The sequence below is a fragment of the Tursiops truncatus genome, chromosome 7 (genome assembly GCF_011762595.2).
Source record: "Tursiops truncatus isolate mTurTru1 chromosome 7, mTurTru1.mat.Y, whole genome shotgun sequence".
Classification (NCBI taxonomy): Eukaryota; Metazoa; Chordata; class Mammalia; order Artiodactyla; family Delphinidae; genus Tursiops; species Tursiops truncatus.
Window position 1 is genome coordinate 108,592,202 of NC_047040.1, and position 16,846 is coordinate 108,609,047.

General features: G+C 37.3%; 1 protein-coding gene across 19 annotated transcripts in view; it reads right to left on the minus strand.

Annotated features, from left to right (window-relative positions):
* WDR33 (WD repeat domain 33) overlaps positions 1–16,846 on the minus strand; it is a 103,615-nt gene that overhangs the window by 56,200 nt on the left and 30,569 nt on the right. For all 19 annotated transcript variants that reach the window (XM_073807836.1, XM_073807835.1, XM_073807834.1 and 16 more), the window contains exons 2-6: positions 5,031–5,257; positions 3,727–3,795; positions 3,038–3,142; positions 474–569; positions 135–286 (exon numbers count right to left, since the gene is read on the minus strand). In XM_073807836.1, the coding sequence (XP_073663937.1) occupies positions 135–286; positions 474–569; positions 3,038–3,142; positions 3,727–3,795; positions 5,031–5,234 (626 nt within the window). In that variant the 5' untranslated portion in view covers positions 5,235–5,257. The remainder of the gene's footprint in view (positions 1–134; positions 287–473; positions 570–3,037; positions 3,143–3,726; positions 3,796–5,030; positions 5,258–16,846) is intronic.

Genomic DNA, 16,846 nt, shown 5'->3' on the forward strand with positions numbered 1-16,846 from the left:
ATATTGTGTTTATAGGGTGCAGAAAGTTTCCCAGAATCTGACAGAGCCCATGCATCTCTGCACCCAGAATACACTTAGAGAATAATTTAACCATGACAATAGGGACTACAGAAAATGGTATATTGTGTATAAACCTGGCCTCTCTAATCGCCTCCTTATGTGCCTGGAACATCTTGACGTTGTTCATGTTCGACTGCCAATATTTCACATATCCTCCGTGGTCCGCTGTCAACATCCACATGTCATTATGTGACCAAGTCATGGCTCTTACTGGGCTATCGTGAGCCTGTGAAAACACAAAACATTTGTAAACATTATATAAAAGAATATATGATGGACGCCTTTACAGGAGCATATATTAACTCATAACAATAAGCTGTCCAATTGTAAGTTTAAAATGCCAAGAAAGTAACTATATATCAAGTTCTTTACAGTAACAAAGGATGATGCTACCATCTGATGATTACTGTTACCTGTAATATTGTTTCAAAATTGAAAGTGAGTCCATTCCACAAGGTGAACTCTCCACTAGAGGCTCCAGTGACTAACCGTCTTCCTTCTGGAGTCCACTGGGGAAAAAAAAAAGACATTATACAAGGTCACGAATCCTCAACCTTAATTTTTAGAACACTTAGAAAGTCTTTATTTATAAAATATCCAATAATTGACATTAAGTGGACGATAATGACTTTCACTTAAGACTATAGCTCAGATTTATAAGCAAGTAATTTGTCAGAAAAGAACTTGTATTAACACAGTGCAAGGAAAGCTCTAGCACTTTAGCTCATTAATTAAAATTAATAAGTGCTTTTTTTTTTTTTGCGGTATGTGGGCCTCTCACTGTTGTGGCCTCTCCCGTTGCAGAGCACAGGCTCCGGACGCACAGGCTCAGAGGCCGTGGCTCACGGGCCCAGCCGCTCCGCGGCATGTGGGATCTTCCCGGACCGGGGCACGAACCCGTGTCCCCTGCATCGGCAGGCGGACTCTCAACCACTGCGCCACCAGGGAAGCCCCAATAAGTGCATTTTAAATACCTGTTAAGTTACACACACCTAGGCACTCTAAAGAGCATTTCAAAACAAAATACGCAAAGACTTAATTTTTCTAGAACACATGGCAGACCAACATAAATAAGATGGTCAGTCACCAGAAAAATTCAAAGACTAAATGTATAAAGGATATGGTTTATTACAGCTGCTAGTGAACCAATTCAGGCAAAAATGTTACCAGTGTCTTGTGAAAAAACAGTATTACATACCAATTTAAGGACATCAAGGCTATCAAACTTTTCCTGGAAACTAAACGTACAATATATACTATATACATGTATATATATTTTTTTAAGTTCTTCGTTCACAGTATTAGGCAGTGACAGGTCTTATGCTAATCTAGTCTCCAAAAAAATGTAATACAACAGAGGCATGACTAACAGTACCCCAATATTTCAATGTCACAATTTGCACACTGAAGGGAATCTGTGATATATGCTTATCAACTCAAAATGCAACATATTTTTTCTTACTTTTATTTTCAAGTTTCTATGATAGATTACACGTTCATTTTCCTTAGATGTAAATACATGAAATATCAACATAAGAATCCTATTAGTAAAAAGTGTGACACAGAGTTGAAAACTACAAGTGTGTTTATAGGATGAGATACACGAAATGAAGTCTGTTTGGTAAATTTCACAGATATATATGACAAGCCAGCCTTTTACTGTTTACCTGCAGATCATGATTTTGATTTTTATTAATAAAATCCTCCTACTTTCCTAGTTTCTGTTATCTGCTATGGATCCCAACCCAGTAGACACTACAAGCAATCAAACTGCTGACACAGGACTCACAGTCTTTATGTCTTTAATACCTTGTAATTTGGACTTGCCTCTACTACGTGCCAATTTCTTAAGACCTTATAGCTTGATTCCCAAATGAGAAATCTACCCATCTAATAAGATACAGGACACAGAATGCTTAGATTTTATTCATTCCAAAAAGGTTTTGTGTTATGCTAACAAGATATTAAAATTAGCTGCCATCGTACTCCTTTTCCCAAATTCCCTGGCAAGCAAAATTACACTACATACTGGTTGGCTCTCCTAATACCAAAGCCATTCAAATAATATTTCTTTACTAATGGTTTCTACTCTAATAGGCCTCTGAAGCAAACAGGAGGCCTAAGACTGACTACCACATTTGTATGGAACTCAAGCCAGAGTCTCTTCCAGCCCCTCTCAGTTCTCCCGGCTGTCTATCACAACAACTCCCTAATAAGAAGACCTGCTTATTTTGCTCATTTGCCACAATGTTTGCCATGACTGTTTTTTCTCTGTCCCATTATTTTTTTCAATTCTTATTTGCTCCACTTTGACTATTAACTTTCCTACATTTCTGCACTTGATATACTGCTAACCAGCAAGTGCATTCTTACTAGCAGACCACAAAAAAATGATTATACCATTATCTATGGAAATATTAACAGGATGCCTGGGAGACAGAGATGGGAAGACTTTTTTATTGCAAACCCCTTCAAATTTTAATAATTTGAACCATGTTAATATATTATTTATTTTTAAATTATATGTTAAAAATTCTAGTGAAAATGTATAGAGTACCTACAATGTACCTTCATGGAGCTGACAATTATGGTCTACCATTGGTCTTCAGCTCTTCTTAGGTGTTTTCCTTCCTAGTAACCCTAAGAGTTTTCATTCGCCTTGAGATGCTGCTCTCTAAACAGTAACAAAACAATCCTATTCAAGAGCAAGTCAGACACCTGCTGCAATATATATATATCCATGGCCAGCTCAGAGAGAATTCTATGGAAATTGCAACATGAAGAAAAGCAATCCAAAAGTACTACCTTACTAAATGTGGATATAGTGGATAAATGATTGGATATTTCAAAATAAAAATACAAGCAATACACTGATTTTTATCCCAGATATACATTTAAAATAATGTTTAATTTTCTTTGCAAATATATTTGCAGGCTAACTCAGAGTTAATTTATCCAAAAAATATCAAATACTTACCCTAACAACAAATACTGGACACTTTACTTTATTTGTTGATGTTCGAACAAACTTTGTTGTTACTGCATTCATAGGATTATTCAACATCCCAATAGGTGGAACCAGCTACAAAAAAAAAAAAAATGGGGTTTAAAGATCACAAACAGGGCATAAACCAGGGACATGACAAGGTAATTACTTCAACATTTAAAGACAAATTCAGGACCATATAGGACTTTCAAAACACTATTATAATAGATTGCAATTAGTCTATAGTAATTAAATGAAGAAAAAGAAGATACAGGAAAGTTAAATGCCCATAATTACTAAATAAACAATAAAATCAAGTGCCAGATTTCCCCCAGTTACTTCTCAAAGTCAACACAATTAAACACATTCATAACAAGCCAAGTTTAAAATTAACTTTCTTGTTACAGAGACTCTGAGGCAGTGCAATCTTTTGCTGGACACTGCTTTAAACCCCAAATCAAAAGTTCATCCGTTACCAGATTAAAAGGAAAATTTAAATTGAGATTTAAAAAAAAAAAACCATGGTTTACACCGATATGTTATATTATCCCTTTAGGAATGTTTTGTTTTAATTATAAAAATGTAAAAAGAAAAGTCCATGTTTGAATTAGAGATCCCATAGTTCAAATGTCCAAGCAAAGAGGTTTCTATTAAGCTAGCATGACATATCTTATACTTACATCATTATAATAACCTGCATCAGGCTGAATTGCCCGCATATCTCTCTGGTCTCTTTGCCATATTCTATTCTGTTAAAAATAAATTAATCAATCAATCAATATATTGTCTAATTATACTCAATCTGAAACATAAGTAAATATTTACAAAATGCAAGCTGTCGTTAAATGGGGAAAAAAGAAGACTAAAACTTTTTCATTATGTTCTAAAACAGATAATAGTGGGTATCTTAAGAGATTTCCCCTCTTATCACACTGACACTGCTTAGAATTTCCCTCCTTTCTTTACTCATATTATGCCCAACCAATCATCCAAGATGCTGCTGACCCCAACACATTCTCACTGACCATACCTTAGCAAAAGGAAAAAGGTCAAGGGGTAGACAGACGTTCCCAATTCCTTCAAAATCCTCAGCACAAAACAATTCCTCTTATCTTGGTGTTGGTTTTCTTAATTCCTCCCAAACTTTCCTAGGCTAGTTTTCCAACTGAAACACCTGAAAAAGCCTAAATCTGTCTTTACCTCTGAATGAGTATTTTTGCTATGTGCCTGCAACATACTAATTATGCCCAATATGCATATAGGTCTTTTAACAACTTGTCTCAGGTAATGAAAAGCAGACAAATTTTCTTCACAGGAGGCAGAGCAGACCAAAACCTGATTAACGTGGAGTTAGCAATGAAAAAAGCAAATCACAGAGGCTTAAGACAAGAAAGGTTAAGACAAGTAAATAAAGAAGTCAAAGGGGAGATAAGCCAAGCTGACACAGGTTTAGGCAGACCCCTACTCTGCCTTTATTTGCCACGTCAGAGTTGGTTTCACCCTGTAAGACTGTAGTAGGTGCTCAACCCTCCAAGTAAATAGAGCCCTTTTCCCTGAGGGGTCTGGAGAGTCGTGTTCTGATGCCAGTGTCTTGGACATGCAAGTCACTATTCTGAACACATGTTCTAATACAAATATTCTTATGTTGGTAGTCTCTTAACATTTCATATACACTGTGGGTTTAACAAGTGTTTAAAAGTTGGCCTAGTTGGACAAAAGTACCCTCTTCTGAAATACAGTGTGAACCTTTAGAACAAAACCTATTTTTAAGTTGGAGTCTAATAATTTTTGAGATTATTCATGCATGCAAAGAGTAAAAAAAAAAAGTACTCTTTTTTTATTGAGGTGATTGGCCTCATTTGAAATTCTACTTCATCCTACTAATTCAAAAAACACAGGTATACTTATTACCCTGCATTATAAAAACTTTCTTCTTTTTAAGAAACCAAAGTTTGGTCATCTGAAGTACATTAACTATACTTACCTCCAAATACTTAATTACAGATGGATTATAGTCTATGGTTTTTCGGTTTACTGCTTTTCTCATTCGTTTTCCATCAAAGGTAAGCTGTTGCATTGCTTGCTGCTGTGCAAAATCAGGTCGCTTATAAAATAGCTGTCGAGGTGCCTGGTGTTGGAACCTTGGCATATGGAAAAAACGAGGAGGAGAACCAATTTCTGTAGCCATGGTGATGTTTTCCTTCTAGGACACTAGGGTAAGGAAAAAGTACTGTCACTACAAATATATCAGCACTATAACACTGCCTGAAAATATTTTTAAATGAACATTTTTTTACACTTCTCTTCCTTTTCCTAATATGCACCATTTTTAGCTTTTAGTCAACCTATTTCCAAAATGAACTATTAAATTTAATGGCAGAGACCAGTTACACATTTGAAAAAGGTCAATTCACAGAATAAATGCGAATAAGTATTTGCTGTAAAATTTAGCCTGATGGAAGGAAAAATCACTGTTTATAACAGCTTGGGGCAATTGTGTTGTGCACGTGTGGGGTGGGTAAATTGTGGAGGGTAAGGAAGGTAAAATCACTGAGAACTGTTCACATTTTTAAAATGAAGTTTTCATTAGATGTTTGATAGTAAAACACATCATTTTAAGTTTATCGTAAGACCCCCATTTTATACAAGTCACTAAAAAATTTTAAAACCTGACATTTTGTCCTTTTAAATTTCCTAGGACTAGTGTAAAAAGTGGAATAAACTATCTTACTTCATATGAATGCTAAAAGTATGTATATCTAATTTCAGGCTCAAAGTAACTACCACAGAAACTTATTTCTCAATATGTGGATTTACATATTTATAAGGCAATATTAAGCTAACATCTGAAGAAAAAAATGTTAAGAGCTTACAGTTTTTCAACTTTAGTGTTCTCCAATTAAACTTACATTCCAATAATACAAATATGCATGATTTAAAACCACATTTTCAAGCATATTTTAAAAATCAGACCATGAAAAAAAAATCAGACCATGAAAAAACACATAAAGGGTGTTATAACCATTTTGGTAATTTTGTTTGAAAATGAGGAATGATTAGACTCTCCATTATTTTTCTATATTCTTACATTTGCCTTTCTTCATTCAAGACACTAAATAGGGCTTCCCTGGTGGCACAGTGGTTGAGAGTCCGCCTGCTGATGCAGGGAACACGGGTTCATGCCCCTGTCCGGGAAGATCCCACATGCCGCGGAGCAGCTAGGCCCGTGAGCCATGGCTGCGGAGCCTGTGTGTCTGGAGCCTGTGCTCCGCAACGGGAGAGGCCCCAACAGTGAGAGGTCCGCGTACCGCAAAAAAAAAAAAAAGAGACACTAAATAAAGGACCTGAAAATAAATCTGTGATTTCCTCTGGATGAAAATAGTCTTAGTGCTAGCTAATTCACCCTGGTCCCTTTAGTATCTCCTGAAACCATTGAATAATGATAACAGAAAGGAAATGGGGCAGGAGGAGGGGTGGGGGTGGGGGTGGGGGTGGGGAGATAAGTCCTGACTCCCAAGACACCAAAAGTAAACAGTGCAATTAAACGTGCATCTAATACATATTACTCCCACTACTCTGGAGCAATCCCAGAAGACCCCTGACAAATGTTCATCTGTAATGAGATGAGACACATTCTCAGGCTGTGTGTATATTAAATTAGAATGCATTTGCCTCAATAAGGTTGGTGAAGGAATATGTTTATTCAGCTATCCCATAAATCCAACCAAGTTTCAGCATGCAGATTTCAATTAACGGCTTTAATTCAGATGTCTACTCCAGTAATTCTAAAAGGACGCAGCTTTGAAAAGTATATTTTAAAATTACTATTTTTTTCACTTTATAATCATCAAATTTCTAATTTTATTAGAATAAAATTATCCTAATATTCTAGTTTCTAATATTATTGATATCAAATGAGAATAAAGATTTTTACACGTATCAAAAGAGGCTTAAAAATTATTCAGCCAAAAAAACAAGGGAATGAGGTGCTGACACATGCTACAACATGAATGAATCTCAAAAACACTACCCAAGTGAAAGAAGCCAGACGTAAAAGGTCACATATTGTATGATTTCATTTATACCCAAATTCAGAACAGGCTAATACATAGTGACAGAAAGCATATTAGTGGTTGCCAGGGGCAGGGGAAGGGCAGAATGGGCAATGACTGCTTAATGGGAATGGGGTTTCCTTTGGGGACGATGAAAATATTTGGAACCAGGCAGAGGTGGTGGCTGCACGACACTGTGAATATACTAAGTGGTGCTGAATTACACACTTTAAAATGGTTAAGACAGTGAATTTCATGTTATATGACTTTTACCTCAGTTAAAGAATGGGGGGTTTAAACTGCTGGAAAAACTTTTATATGGAGAGTAGATGAAACATTATCAGAAAGCTGATGGTATTAAAGCTGGGTGACGGGTACCTGGATATAAAGCACTAACCAAGAGCCAAACCAAGGATCTACTGTACAAATATGAGGAAAATGACTGAAGTCAAATACAAAACAACCAGTGTGTTATTACTAACACTCTTGAATAATTCACATGTTAAAGCTAGAAAAAATATTACTCCTTCATTTAAGACCTTTCCATTTACAGATCTGTTGAGCAAAACTTGTTCTGTAAAAAAGGCCTTTAACTTTTCCTTGAATGGTCAAGTACCACTTGTGTTCTAGAAATAAAGGTCCGGCATGGGGACTTACTCCCCTGGTGGCGCAGTCCACATGCCGTGGAGCAACTAAGCCCATGCGCCACAACTACTGAGCTTGTGCCCTAGAGCCCGCAAGCCACAACTACTAAGCCTGAGTGCTGCAACTACGGAAGCCAGCGCGCCTAGAGCCCATGCTCCGCAACAAGCCTGCGCGCCACAACGAAGAGTAGCGCCCGCTCGCCGCAACTAGAGAAAGCCCGCGCACAGCAACAAAGACCCAACACAGCCACAAAAAAAAAAAAAAAATTAGAAAGGTCCGGCATGAAGAAAACGAAAAAAAATATTATATTCTAAATCAAAATCCAGCCCTAAAATAAAACAAGAAAAGCTCCTAACAATACAGTAACCAGTCTTCATAAATGCCTTACACACTTCAGCTTCACTTCTGCAAACCACTGTAATTTGCCCAAAGTCAAAACAGAGCCTCTTAGTGGCTGTTATGAGCTCAACTGTGTCCCCCCAAAAATTCGTACATTGAAGTCCTAACTTCCAGTACCTCAGAATGTGACTGCACTTGGAGATAAAGCCCTAACCCTTGTGACTGGCATCCCAATAAGAGAAGGATATCAGGACACAGGCATGCACAGAAGGAAGGCCATGTGAAAACATGGAAGACGAAAGCCATCTACAAGCCAAGAAGAGAGGTCTCAGAAGAAACCAACCCCCTGCTCACACCTTAATCTCAGATTTCTAACTTCCAAAACTGAGAAAATTAATTTCTGTTGTTTAAGCCACACAGTCTGTGGCACTTTGTCATGGCAACCCTAGCAGACTAACACAGAGGCAGAGGCAGAGCAAAATACCTGGACCTCCTGACTCTCCTTCAAATCTTCCTTTGGGTTGCCAAAAGATTTCAGCAATAATGATATAGCAGCTTTCAATGACTGAAACAGCAGAAAACTTGAAATATGAGGTTGAAAAATGAATGATCCAGATAGAAAAACCATCAATCAAATCATTAAAACTATCCTTTTCAGGCTTCACTCAGGACTATACTTCAAGGAACTATATATATAACCAAATACAGAAAAAGAAATAAGAGCTTTATCTTTCATAAAAATAATTACTGTAATTTCTACTCACTGAAGTACTCACACTTGAGCTACACTAACAGAAGAGAACAATTTAAACCAGAAGGCAGGGTTGTCCCCAAAGCATATTCATCTCATATCTGGGGTAGAGCGGGAGGGAGGGAGATAAGAGGGGATGGGGTGGGGAGAAGGGGGCTGTAGGCAACACAGAAACTGAGGCAGAATGAGCATAAGTAATTTGCGTATGATTATTAAACACACACTAACAATAGAACCAAATTGCTAAGGAAAAAAAATCACCTGAAACATTGAATTCATCATGTCTTTCTCATACACACAAACCTTCAATGTTTAAAGAAATCAGCACAATTTTATCAAATGCCTACTTTTTATTACACCTAGCACAGGGTACAACATATTGTCGTAATTCACTGAATATCACTTCTAAGTTCATAGATTTCATACTTTGTGTTTTTTGGTCCCCATCTCTATTTTTCGCAAATACAAAGACTCCTCTGAAGTCACAAAAGTCTGCAGCATATTCTTAGCCTTCAAGCTTAAAACTACTCTCCAAAATTAGGCAGGTCATGCCACTTCTCTGCATCTGTTTTCTCAACCTGGACAACAAGTCTAATGTAGATAACTTCAAAGATCCTTTTTGCTCAAAGATATTATTTTGCATGAAATATATTATTCTTTTAGCCAATGTACTGACTAGTCTGTTGAACAAACTGGAATACCCAGACGCGTTTGTGTATGCAAATCCATACAAGCATTATAATTCTGCTTCTTGTCCCAACTATTACAAAATAACCTTTTATAATCTGAGTCATGTGATACTACCAAGGTTATAAATGAAGATAGGGAAAAAACCACAAATGCTTTTTTTTTTAACAGCTTTATTGGGATGTAATTTACATACCATAATTTCAACGCTTTAATGTATACAATTCAGTGGTTCTTAGTGTAACCACTAAAAGACTTGTGTAACCATCACAACATCCAATTTTAGATTTCTGTCCCCCCACAAAAAAACCCGTTACACATTTACAATGCTTTTTCATTCTCCTCAACCCTCTCAGTCCTAGGCAATCACCAATCTACTTTCTGCCTCTACAGATTTGCTCTTCTGGGCATTTCATATAAATGGGACCATACAATACGTGATCTTTTGTGAGTGGCTGCTTTTACCTTACATAATGCTTTCATGGTTCATCCATGTTGTAACATGGATCAATATTTCATTCCTTTTTATAGCTGAATGCTATTCTATTGTACGGATATTCCACATTTTGTTTATTCATTTAACAGATTGACATTTGAGTTTTTTCCAACTTTTGTTTGTATAAACATGCTTCTGTGAACATTCACGTACAAGCTTTTGTGCAAACGTAAGTTTTTATTTCTGTTAGGTATGTATTTAGTAGTGGAACTGCTGGGTCATACGGTAACTCTATGTTTAACATTTGGAGGAACTGTCAAGCTGTTCTGCAAAGTGGCCACCCATTTTACATTCCCACCAGCAATGTATGTGGGTTTCAATCTCTTGTCTTTTAGCCTAGCATGTCATCTATGCTGGAAAACGTTTCACATGTAGTTGAGAAGGATGCGTATTTTACTGTTCGGTTGAGTGTTCTGTAGACATTTATTAGGTCTTGATAATTCAGAGTGTTGTCCAAGTCTTCTATATCCTTGTTGATCTTCTACCTAATTGTTCTATCCATTATTGACCGTGGAGTACTGAAGCCTCTACCTAATGTTGTGGAATTATCTATGTCTTCCTTCAATTCTTCGTGTATTTTGCTGTTTTCTTCTTCATGTGTTTTGGTTTTATCTTATTCAGGACACATATGTTAATAATTTTTGTATCTTCCCTTTTTTATCATAAAATGTCCCTTTTCATATCTAGTAATTTTTTGTTTGTTTTAAAGTCTATTTTTTCTGGTATTAGTATAGCCACTTCAGCATGCTTATGGTTGCTATATGCATGATGTATATTTTTTCATCCTTTTACTTTGTACACATTAGACCTTTGAATCCAAGGAGTGTCTCCTACAGAAAACATTTTTTTAAACCCAGTTTGACAATATATGACTTTTGATTGTATTGTTTAATTCATTACATGTAGTTTTTATTGTTGATATGGTAGGATTTATTTATGTTTAACACTTTACCTTTGGTTTTCTACATGTCTCATGTATTTGTTTTTTGTTATTGTTCCTCCATTTTCCTTTTTTTTACATATTAATTTTATGATTAATAACATGATTGTCATGTTCTACCAAATAAACAGACAACTTTTATATATGAATTGCCATTACAGCAAATCTCTAGATCACTTTGGGAAGAATTGATATATTTAAAATATTGATAGTCATTATTTACAAAGATATCTTTTTTAACATCTTTATTGGAGTATAATTGCTTTACAATGGTTAGTTTCTGCTTTATAACAAAGTGAATCAGTTATATATATATATATATATATATGTTCCCATATCTCTTCCCTCTTGCATCTCCCTGCCTCCCACCCTATCCCACCCCTCTAGGTGGTCACAAAGCACCGAGCTGATCTCCCTGTGCTATGTGGCTGCTTCCCACTAGCTATCTATTTTACGTTTGGTAGTGTATATATGTCCATGCCACTCTCTCACTTTGTCCCAGCTTACCCTTCCCCCTCCCCATATCCTCAAGTCCATTCCCTAGTAGGTCTGTGTCTTTATTCCCATCTTGCCCCTAGGTGCTTCATGACCTTTTTTTTTTTTTCTTAGATTCCATATATACGTGTTAGCATACGATATTTGTTTTTCTCTTTCTGACTTACTTCACTCTGTATGACAGACTCTAGGTCCATCCACCTCACTACAAATAACTCAGTTTCGTTTCTTTTTATGGCTGAGTAATATTCCATTGTATATATGTGCCACATGTTCTTTATCCATTCATCCGATGATGGACACTTAGGTTGCTTCCATGTCCTGGCTATTGTAAATAGAGCTGCAATCAACATTTTGGTAGACGACTCTTTTTGAATTATGGTTTTCTCAGGGTATATGCCCAGTAGTGGGATTGCTGGGTCATATGGTAGTTCTACTTTTAGTTTTTTAAGGAACCTCCATACTGTTCTCCATAGTGGCTGTATCAATTTACATTCCCACCAACAGTGCAAGAGGGTTCCCTTTTCTCCACACCCTCTCCAGCATTTATTGTTTGTAGATTTTTTGATGATGGCCATTCTGACCAGTGAACCACAAATGCTTTTCTTAAAGAAAAGTCATTACAAGTTTCACATTGTAGAATTGTGCTAAACAGTAACTCATTTTATTGACCCTAACTTCTAATTAAAGTAATGAAAGCTCTATACTAGTAGTAACACAAGCTCAAAAATTAGAGCAACAATAGCAGAATGAACAGAAAGAGATTTATGAGACGTAAGACTTAAATTGAAAATTATATAGCAAAAGTTATTAATAATGAGCAGGCACCACCAAATTCACTGAGGCAGTTACTAGTTACTAGCTATGAATACATACTTACGAACTGTTGAATCTGTTGAAAAAACCCTGTGACATGGGGAAGCATAACAAGAAATGTAATTCATTTCAAGAAGTAATCAATGAGCACTAACTACTTGACAGGCTAAAGACAGAGACACACATAAAGTCTGTCCTCAAGACTGACAGTTCATCAGAACAGAAGAGCTCATCAAGAAAGCAATGTGAGAATACTACTATATTGAGAATCTACTATGCTTGTTTACCAGGAACTATTCATAGGCAATAGGGATATAACACAGGATGCTTACTGCACAATTCAGCCTCAAGAAGTTTAAATTCAGGGTGGGGTGGGGGAAGGTTGGAGGAAAAGACAGAAGAAAGAAACAAAAATAAGTAACATTCATTCATTCAGCACACCACATCCTGAATAATCTTTTCCCCAACCAAACGTAATCCAAAATAATCTTCCCCAAGCAAACATTTCTGACTCCATGAGAAAAATTTTACCATCACAGCCAATCTCCAACTAAAACACAGGCGGAAATGTGTACAGTTGACTCTTGAACAATGCGGGGTTAACCTGAGTATAACTTATAGTCAGCCCTCCATATCCACGGTTCTTCGCAACTTCAGATTCAACCAACAAATGGACCATGCAGTACTGTAGTATTTACTATCGAAAACTATCTGTGTCTAAGTGGACCTGCACAGATCAAACCCACATTGGTCAAGGGTCAAATGTATTTTTTATTGGAAAATAACATTGCTAAACCTTAACTAATTCGACAAATTCAATCCAAAATGAATTTACTAAATGCTTCACACAATTGAATAAAAATATCTTTACGATTCAGGAGGGTAGATCTGAAAAGAAACCTCCATGGCCTGAAAGTTCATCAATTGCTCTGAAGTAATGTTTTTCCTTTAAACCAGAAGTCATATCCTATTGGTGGTTCCTAAAATCAATGTGGCTGACAACTAGTATTACTTTAATAATTTAAAAAATAGAACAGACAAGATTGAACCACACATTTTAAAGGAAAGAACTGCTTCTGTAAAACTTGTTTCGGTTGTACATGTGTGCACACTAGGTCACAATGTAAAAAAGTATTTCCTTCCTGTTAATTTGTCAAAAGTGAAAGCAGGGCTTCCCTGGTGGCGCAGTGGTTGAGAGTCCGCCTGCCGACGCAGGGGACATGGGTTTGTGCCCCGGTCCGGGAAGATCCCACGTGCCACGGAGCGGCTGGGCCTGTGAGCCATGGCCGCTGAGCTGCGCGTCCGGAGCCTGTGCTCCACAATGGGGGGGTGGGGGGGGGTGGGGGGTGGCCACAACAGTGAGAGGCCCGCATTCCGCAAAAAAAAAAAAAAAAAAGTGAAAGCAAATGGTTTAATGTTAACAAACCGTTCAGTGAAGACCACAGTTTCTTATTTATGCTATCTTCTGCTTATGATGACTTAATTTCTGCTGCCACTGAGAATCCATAGCCAAATAAGTTCAAATACAGCATCTGTCTAGTGTGGGTACAGTGCCTGGCTACAGTAGCTATGGCACCAGAATCTGGCTGAACTATGAAATATAACAGTTCTTACCGTGTCAACCACTAATCAGAGCTTTCTGATCAGCACATGAAAGCTTGTTTCCCCAAACTGAGAGGAAAGAATTCTAACCGAAAGCAAACTACTGATGCATTAAATAGTTAGGAGAGCAAGTACAATTACTGAAGGGCTTTTAAAAGTAACAAAAGATTTTAAGATCACCACCCTCATTAACACAAACCTGGTCCCCTAGGTCAGAACCTCAGCCTGGGAACCTCTACTGAAGATTATCACCAGACCATTAGGTCCTGAGATGGAGAATCTACCCTAAAAGAGATCTGATACCTAATCTGCCAAAGAACTTTGAGGGGATCTACACGAGTGGTAAAGAACAAGGCCAATAACACAGTGATCAATACGTTCTCTCTTCAATGTCCAATCATTGATAAATATGAATCCTGAACAAATCAGGAGACATTATGTTGAGACCATTCCATCTTTTTTTTTTTTTTTTTTTTTTTTTTTTTTTTTGCGGTACGCGGGCCTCTCACTGTTGTGGCCTCTCCCGTTGCGGAGCACACGCTCCGGACGCGCAGGCTCAGCGGCCATGGCTCAGCGGCCATGGCTTATGGGCCCAGCCGCTCCGCGGCATGTGGGATCTTCCTGGACCAGGACACGAACCCGTGTCCCCTACATCGGCAGGCGGACTCTCTACCACTGCGCCACCAGGGTAGCCCTCCATCTTTTAAAGAATAAACAAGAAGGCAACTGTTTAAATAAGTAGTTTTTAAAAGTTCACGATTCTGTATCTTGCTGATGACTAACTCTGACATTAAAGATCAACTTTACTTAACTCTCAGTGTAGGAGTTTTCCAACTTTTATTGCTTTCAGCCTCAGATTTACCTGCATAATTCTTTGTAACTTGGGGTAAGCAGCTTTGGTTGTATACTTAGGTACAAGGGTACTGAAACCTTTTAGTGGATACTGCACTCGACCAGTTTAATATACATGTTACCTGATACTGTATTTGGGCTTTTACATTCAGTTTTCTGTGCCATTTCAAAAGCTAACTTTAATATTTAATGTACATATGACCACAAATCTGACTGTCTACTCAACTGGAAAGTAACAACTCAATATTTCAAAAGTGTGATTCTGGGATAAGGGACCTGTACCATCAACGGTTTTCAATGGAGATAAAGTCAGTGGTTATTGGATATGTTTATTTCCCCTTGTCATTAGCATAGAAAGAGGATTCTCCATTCTTAAACTTTTCAAACTGCATTGCAATTTATCAACTGTCTAAACCAATAAAAATTGGACAAACCAATTCTCACTGGATTAGCGAACTACCTTTGTAAAAGTAAACAGAAACCATGCCCCATTTTCTAGATAAGGTAAGTAATCATAAAGTGACCTCCTAAATTAAAGATAAGGAATTCAAAGATTCAAGTGTGAGTTGAAGTCAGCAGTTCCTAAGGCCAGACTTTAAGAGTCTCATCTTCATTCTGATTTAATAGTATGGGATATGAACTGGGCAGCAGAGTTTTAAAAGCTCCCAGGTGATACTTTAGTGTGGCAAAATTTGGGAACCACTGGACAAAGTAACTTGGATAGCTTACTTCTGAAACAGTTTCTTTTTTTTTTTAGCTGCACCCTGCAGCTTGTGAGATCTTAGTTCCCCAACCAGGGATCGAACCCCGGCCACAGCAGTGTAAGTGCCAAGTCCTAACCACTGGACCACCAGGGAATTCAATGAAACAGTTTCTTTATAGCAGCAAATTCTTAAAACTTTTTATTTCAGGACCACTTTACTCTTTTTTGTTGTTGTTGTTGTTGTTCTGTGGTACGCGGGCCTCTCACTGTTGTGGTCTCTCCCGTTGCGGAGCACGGGCTCCAGACGCGCAGGCCCAGCGGCCATGGCTCACGGGCCCAGCCGCTATGGCTCACGGGCCCAGCCGCTCCACGGCATGTGGGATCTTCCCGGACCAGGGCACGAACCCGTGTCCCCTGCATCGGCAGGCGGACTCTCAACCACTGCCCCACCAGGGAAGCCCTACTCTTAAAAATTGAGGATTTCCCCCCAATTTTTGTTAATTGTTGTATTTATATCCATAGATACTTGCCATATTAGAAATTAAAACAGAAAAATCCAAAGTATTAATTTAATTTAGAATAATGATAAACCTATTATAATAACTATTTTCTCTTCACCAGAAACAACTAATGAGAGACTGGCATTGCTTTTTATATTTTTGCAAATCTCCTTAATGTCTAGCTTAACTGAAAACAGCTGGATTCTCATGTCTGCTTCTGCATTCAATCTGCTGCAATATGTTATTATTTAGGTTAGAGTACATGAAAAATATCTGGACCCACAGAGATATACATTTGGAAAAAGGAAGATTTTTATTTTAATAGCCTTCTCAGAAAACTATGGGTATTCTTTGATATTCCAACAAAACTTGACAAGTGATAGTTTATTAAATATTAACTGTAATGCAGCCTCTGAAATCACATCAATAAGCTTTCTGTACTCTATCATATTAAAATACACTGGTTTATCTTGCACTTTGGAACTTTAAACCATGCATGGTTTTTCAACACCATGCACTCATCACTTGGAAAACACTGGTTCCACAAAATCAGGCATTTCATCTGTCACACTTCTTACAAAACATGTAATAATCATTTTTATTAAATCAGCATTGATCTCATCATAAAAACTATTAACTACTGGGAAACTCAACCTCACAGACACAAGTTTTCCAAAACTCTAATTCTTGCTTGAAAACTCAATTTTTATCACTGGCAACAAATACTAAGTTTCTTTCCTTGAAGCAACAGTCTACTTACATTCATCTTCAAGAAAAGTATTTAACATATACTCAAGAAGTCTGAATGCCATAGCTTGTCATTCTTTTCATTTAAATTTAATATTTTTATATACTTTAAAAAATTACAGTTGATTTACAATATTGTGTTAACTTCTGCTGTACAGCAAAGTGATTCAGTTAC